Source organism: Dipodomys merriami, unplaced genomic scaffold, assembly GCF_024711535.1.
Source record: "Dipodomys merriami isolate MVZ:Mamm:240054 unplaced genomic scaffold, mDipMer1.0.p SCAF_92, whole genome shotgun sequence".
Taxonomy (NCBI): Eukaryota; Metazoa; Chordata; class Mammalia; order Rodentia; family Heteromyidae; genus Dipodomys; species Dipodomys merriami.
This window is the reverse complement of record NW_027206535.1, coordinates 3,390,875-3,397,703: the sequence shown is the minus strand read 5'-3', so window position 1 is coordinate 3,397,703 and position 6,829 is coordinate 3,390,875. Positions and strand designations below refer to the sequence as shown.

Here is a 6,829-nt window from a genome sequence, read left to right as displayed (position 1 = left end):
TTTTGGGACTATAATTAGAAACTTTATTTCTCAGTAAAAACATTTCCCCTCAACCATATAGCCCAAAAAGAATTAAAATCATAGATACATAATGAGTGCATTTGAGGTACATACCCTCACACTTAGCTAGACTGGGCCTCAGAATACTAACAACTAGAATGTCCTGAAGTGATTCAGACCCTTAAAGACAAGAGACCTGAGTCAGATACCAGAGGGGAGCAGAGCCATAGGGGAGGCCTGGATTCCTTCTTGTGATTGGGAAGAAGGCCAGGAGGGACTCTGCTCCAGCTCACATCTCATCTGCATGCAGCACGGTTCTGACATGCCCACTGGATCCATGCTTCACTCCCATCTTCTCCAGCAGTGTCTTTGTCGAGCTGTTTCTACTCCGAGCTCCAAGTGGCTTCCCCTGTTCGGGCTCTACCACTGGAGTCTCCAGACTTTCTGTTATGTCCTTATGAGTCAAGATGTTTCTGGAAATTACTGAAGTGAAGGAAAAGTATATTAGTAAAATTCCCCTTGGTACCAGATCCTCTACAGTTTAGGCCCTTTTTTTTTTTTTTTAAAGTGTGTGTGTGTGTGTGTGTGTGTGTGTGTGTGTGTGTGTGTGTGTGTGTGTGTGTGTGTGTGTGTGTGTGTGTGTGTGTGTGTGTGTGTGTGTGTGTGTGTGTGTGTGTGTGTGTGTGTGTGTGTGTGTCCTGGGGCTTCAACTCAGGGACTAGGCACTGTCCCTAAACTTTTTTTTTTTTTTTTGGTCAGTCATGGGGCTTGAATTCTGGGCCTAGACCCTAGACGTGTCCCTCAGCTTTTCAGCTCAAGGCAAGCACTCTACCACTTGAGCCACAGCTCCACTTGCGGTTTTCTGGTAGTAAATTGGGGATAAGAGGGCTGGGAAGGTGGCTCAGAGGTAGAGTACTTGCCTTGCATGCATGAGGCCCTGGGTTTGATTCCTTAGTACCACATAAGCAGAAAAAGCCGGAAGTGGCGCTGTGGCTCAAGTAGTAGAGCACAGCCTTTAGCTAAAATGATGAGGGACAGTGCCCAGGCCCAGAGTTCAGGCCCCACGACCCACCAGAAAAAAAAAAAAAATGGAGATAAGAGTCTCATGGACCTTCCTTCCCAGGCTGGCTTTGAACCGTGATCCTCAGATCTCAGCCTCCTGAATTGCTAGGATTATAGGTACAAGCCACCAAGGTCTAGCCCTTTTTTTTTTTTTTTTTTTTTGCCAGTCCTGGGGCTAATGTGAACTCAGGGCCTGAGCACTATCCCTGATCTTCTTATGCTCAAGGTTAGGACTCTACCACATGAGCAACAGTGCCACTTCTGGCTTTTTCTGTGTATATGGTACTAAGGAATCGAACCCAGGGCTTCATGCTAGACAAGCATTCTACACAGAGCCACATTCCCAGTCTTTCTCCTTTTTTTTTTTTTTTTTTTTTGGGTCCATTCGTGGGGCCTGAACTCTGGGCCTGGGTGCTGTCTCTCAGCTCTTCAGTTCAAGGCTAGCGCTCTACCACTTGAGCCACAGTGCCACTTCCGGCTTTTTTCTTTTTGCATATGTGGTGCTGAGATATTGAACCCAGGGCCTCATGCATGCAAGGCAAGCACTCTACCACTGAACCACCTTCCCAGCCCCTTTCCTACTTGAAGAACAGAGTCCTTCTTGCTCACAGGGGGAGCCTCCTTGCCCTTCATCTCTCACCTCCATGAGGCTGGTAATCCTCAGGCCCATCATCTGGTAAACCTTGAAAGGGGCTGAAGCTGGGCAGGATGATGAGAGCCAGGGAAAAAAGAAGAATCTGGAACAAAGCAAGAGGATATTTGGGCTGTGGGGACAGTAGAAGGGGCAGAGGGCAGAGTGAATGGAGGGTCGTCAGGATTATCAAAGTTGGGAAGATTGTTATGGCTGGGTAATTGGGGTATCAGGATGAAAGTGTGGGTGGCAAGTAGTGTTGATACTACCAGAACACAAGTGCTGGTCTGAGCAGCTTTATTGGAGGTTTGAGCAATGAGCGCCTGTAGCTGGCGGAGCTGAGCCACCAAGGACCTAGGAAAGGAAGCATGAAGAATTAATGTCTTCTGAGAGCAACTAAGAATGGTTCCCTTGTGTGCTACACCTCTGCCACCTCCCAGCACACACAAACCCAATGCTGTCACTCACATGTTATGCCTCTCCAGCTCCTGGACTTTTTTCTGTAGTTCTTGGTTCTGTGCAGAACAGGCCGCCACTCTAGGGAGTATGAAGAGGAACAAGGCTCAGTAATGTTGAGTTCCTCATCTTGCCTGCCTTGGTGAGGGAAGAGGCCCAGACATGCCCCACACGAAGCCAGAGATAGGACCCCAAAGGTACCTGCTCTCCAGCCCATCTATGTATTCTTTTTTGCGCCGTCTACTGTCCTGAGCTGACTGCTTGTTACGGATTTTCCTCCTGACCTTCTTGAGGACCCTCTCCTCTGCCTGCAAGGCCAGGTGCATCAATCCAGGCCCAGAACCTCCCACGTCTCCCCAACTCTTCCCTGGGATCTGGCACCTCAGAGACCACAGTGGAGCCCCAGGCTGGGATCCCCTTTAAGGAAGGGTGTTACCTTGGTAAGGGGCAGGTGAGAGGGCAGAGAAACTCCTTCTTGACCCAGTAGACGCTTTTCCTCATCTGTCAGGAACAGAGTTTGACAGGGCAGCTGGGGGGGGGGGTGGGAAGGGGACAGGGACACAGGAGATCAGATGGGAGTATGGTGAGGGTCATCCTCTTTCCAGGCTGCTCCTCACCCTGAGCATGCCTTCTGGCTAGTTCTCTACATGCATACTGCAGTAACTTCAACTTAGGGGTAGAGATTTAACTCAGACTCTGGAATCATGTCAGAAACTGACACTGAAAAGGGAGAGGGGACATGGTTTGGCCATATGTTTCTGAGCAACCTGAAAAGAAGGGCTATTCTGGTGCCTGTCTCCTCAGACCTTAGAAGCATCTGAAGGTGAACTCACTGTGGTAAGTTTTGCTTAACTTCCTTATAGCAGGTAAACATTTCAGTCATTAGCCTCCATATGGTAGCGTATCCCATTATTTGTCACTGGGACTCATGGCCCCTGCTCCTCAAGGGCTTGAACTCCATTTTTTCAGCTGAGGCTCTGTCTACTCTCAAATAGAGAAGACCTGAAGAGCAGCCAGACTGAACAAACTTCTACAGAGTATATGGGAATGGTAGATGGTGTTTGTGTTGTTTTTGTTTGTTTTGCCAGTCCTGGAACTTGAACTCAGGGCCTGGGCACTGTTCCTGAGCTTCTTTTACTCACAGCACCACATCCAGCCTTTTCTGTTTATGTGGTAGTGAGGAATCGAACCCAGGGCTTCATGCGTATTAGGCAAGCATTCTATCACTAAGCCACATTCCCAGCCTAGATGGTATTTCTAATCTACCCAAGCCATCATCTGTGTCACTTGACTTCTCATGAATATTATTTTGATTTATACTTTGCTTTGTTATTTAAGAAAAATTTGCTTTGGCTTTTGCTTTCTAGTGGTCTGAGCTTTTTACTAAATCTGACTTTTCCTGGTGGTTCTGTTTCTATGTTTGGTGAACTACTGAGGAGGTATTTCTTCCAATTCATCTAATTAACAATTTCTGAGAATGGGGCATAGAGTGTTTGGTTAAAAAAAAAAAAAAAAAAAAAACAAGGCTGGGTCAGAATCTCATGGCTTATGCCAATAATCCCAGCTACTCAGGAAGCTAAAGTCTGAAGATCATGGTTTGAAGCCAGCTTGGGCAGAAAAATCTGTGGAACTCTTATCTCCAGTTAACCAGCAAAAAGTTAGAAGTGGAAGTGTGGCTCAAATGGTAGAGTGCCAGCCATGAGCAAAAGAGCTAAGCAAGAGTTCAAACCCTCCCTCAGCACAGGTGACTCACGCCTGTAATCCTAGCTACTCAAGAGGCTGAGGTCTGAGGATCATGGTTCATAGCCATCCCAGGCAGGAAAGTCCATGATACTCTAATCTCTAGTTAACCACCAGAAAACCAAAAGTGGGGGCTGGGAAGGTGGCTCAGTGGTAGAGCGCTTGCCTTGCATGCCTGAGTCCCTGGGTTCGATTCCTCATCACCACATAAGCAAAAAGAAAAAAAGCCAGAAGTGGCGCTGTGGCTCAAGTGGTAGAGCACTAGCCTTGAGCTGAAGAGCTGAGAGACAGTGCCCAGGCCCAGAGTTCAGGCCCCACGACCAGACCCCCCCCCCAAAAAAAAAGAAAAAAAAAAAGAAAACCAGAAGTGGCGTTATGGCTCAAGTAAAGCACCTACCTTGGGCTAAGAGCTCAGGGACAGCGCCCAGGCCCAGAATTTGAGCCTCACGGCTGACCAAATAAAAAAGAGTTCAAACCCTGATTTCAAGCCCTGCAACACACACACACACACACACACACACACACACACACTGATGGTTCCTGCCTATAATTCCAACTACACAAGGAAATGGAAATTAGGATTATGATTTCAGGTCAGCCTGGGCAAAAAGTTAGTGAGATTTGATCTCTAACAAACACCATCTCAAACAAACTGTAATTCCAGCTCCTGTGAGACACAGGTAGGAGGAGACTTGTGGTTACCAAGCTGACTAGGCAAAAAGTGAGATCCTATCTAGAAACTAAAAGTTAAAAAAAAAAAAAAAAAGTAGGTGTGGCAAGTGTAAGGATCTGAATTCAAAACCCAGCAACAATAACAACAAAACTAACAAGCAAAACCCTTGGTGCTCCTAATGACATTCCTAAGTTTAAAGTCACCAGATTTTATGAAGTTCTTAAATCCAGAATTCTAAAGTTGGCTTGAATTCTGGTCCCAGCTTCCAGCATAGATTTAGAGACCTGTTGGCTTGCCTCTGGGCACAAGGAGTACATCTCAAGGTAAAGGGAGGATCAGTAACCTGAGCGCAGCCTGTGTTCACCAACTCTTCTAGCAGCCTTGAGAAGCCGTTCTGTACCTTGCAATCTTTCCACTGAATACATTGTTGCAGTAGTTTCTCTTTGGTCATCTAGTACCCATTAATCAGCTGGATTCCCAGGAGGCCTGTCCCAATTCCAGGTCCTGACCCAAAGCTGAGACAATTGCTATGGTGAAGCATAAATGCCCATGAGGTCTGGGCTTTCTCTAGAGTCCTGGCCCCAGATCCCCTCATCTTATCCTCCTCTTAACTGAGTCACTATCCTCACCCCAAGAGTGCTCCCTTTTCTTCTCCTGCTCTTAAAATTGCTCACATTTCTTTGGTCTGAGGTCTAAAGTTACAAAAGGTAGGGCAAAGCCAGTTCCTCATCAGTGTCCCCCTCCCTGATCCCCTTTGCTATGTGTATGAGGCACACACACACACACACACACACACACACACACAACATATATAATATATATAACATGTTTTATATATATAACATATGTTATATATGTTATATATAATACACATAACATATTATATATATATATATATATATAATATGTTATAACACACACACACTCACACACTCACACACACACAGGTTGTGGCTGACCCAAAACTTACCAGAGTTGCAGGAGATGATAGGGCCACACTGCTGGCTCTGGGCAGGATGTGAGCATGAGCGTCTAAGGGCAGCTTGCTGACCATACAGGCATCGGGCATCATAAACGGTGAGTTCCACTGACCTGAGGGGAGACAGGTGGCTGGGAGGAAAGAGGTAGAGGTACACACCAATGGCAACAGTCTGAGTAGCAGCAATTTGGGAAAAATCAACCTCACAGCTAGGGCTGGGCCGTTGAAGGAGCCATTGAACTCGCCCCCCCAATAATACTGACCTAGATGGATGGAGATGAGTCCAAAGGTTGGCCCAGCTTCTCCCTGCATCCTCTGCAGGGCCTCTGCTTCATAGACAACCTCATAGAGGGCAGGAGAACTGGGCACTTGAGGGGCAGGGGAGTTGTCTGGAAGGCAAGGGTCCTCAGAGATGCCACTGTCACTGCCAGGAGATGCTTCTGAGCAGTACACCTCATTGGGGTCAATTAAAAGCTTCAGAAAATCTTCAGATTCATTCTCTTGAAGGCCCTATAGTAGGAGAGGATGTATATGCATGCTAAGAATAACTATGGAAGTCCTATCTGACATCACACTTAGATCCTTACGTTTTAATTTCAGGCCTTTCTCTTCTTGGGCATAGAGGTAGGTACAACTCACATATGTGGCATGTGGGGGCAGGGCCTCTGTTTGCTGACCTCTTTCCAAGTAAGGCCTGAGACCTCTTGGGGGTACAGAATTGTGTCTTGACCCCACTCCCACTTGCATTAATTACACTCACACAGACCTGGCCTCCACTAGACTCCCAGCCTTGCAGTCCTTGTTCTTGTAGCTTAATCACTGGAACCTGTGGAGGGGAGCAGTTGAGTCCCAGCTCCAGGAAGGATCCTGTGGAAAAGATATCTTCCGGGGGCTCCAGCAACACATCCAGCAGGTCAGAGGATCCAAGGTCCATGCTTCAGCTGGAAGACATGAGGGAGAGCAAGTTACACGAGAGAGACCATGGCTGCCCCTCTTCCCTGTTCTGCTCTCCTCTGCCCCTCTTCCACCATCCCCTTCCTCACCAATCATCTGGAGATCTTGCCCCCAGCTTTATCTCCTGGCTTCCAACAGGTTCCTCTGGATATTGTGTGTTCAGAAGAGACCTGCCCTGCAAAGCCAGCCTAGCCTGCTGACTGCCCCAAACACTACACCTTTTCTTTCTTCCAGGATCTTGTATCCTGGTCCTGCCCAGCCAAACTCCACCCCACAAAGTTCACTAGGAAAAAAAAAAGTGGGTTGTTCCTTGCCAGGAGCCACAACATAGGCA

At 47.4% G+C, this 6,829-nt stretch overlaps 1 protein-coding gene across 2 annotated transcripts; it reads right to left on the bottom strand.

Annotated features, from left to right (window-relative positions):
• On the bottom strand, positions 1-6,829 carry LOC138821607 (cyclic AMP-responsive element-binding protein 3-like protein 4). Of its 2 annotated transcripts, none has more exons than XM_070014035.1 (10): positions 6,585-6,829; positions 6,308-6,482; positions 5,805-6,051; positions 5,533-5,672; positions 2,586-2,678; positions 2,351-2,457; positions 2,162-2,230; positions 1,963-2,047; positions 1,703-1,799; positions 1-483 (listed from the first exon to the last, which is right to left on the bottom strand). In XM_070014035.1, the coding sequence occupies exons 2-10, from the start codon at positions 6,473-6,475 to the stop codon at positions 290-292; spliced, it is 1,200 nt and encodes a 399-aa protein (XP_069870136.1). In that variant the 5' UTR covers positions 6,476-6,482; positions 6,585-6,829; the 3' UTR covers positions 1-289. The 2 variants fall into 2 exon arrangements, with proteins under 2 accessions (XP_069870136.1, XP_069870137.1); XM_070014036.1 differs by having other exon boundaries at positions 5,533-5,654; positions 6,585-6,826.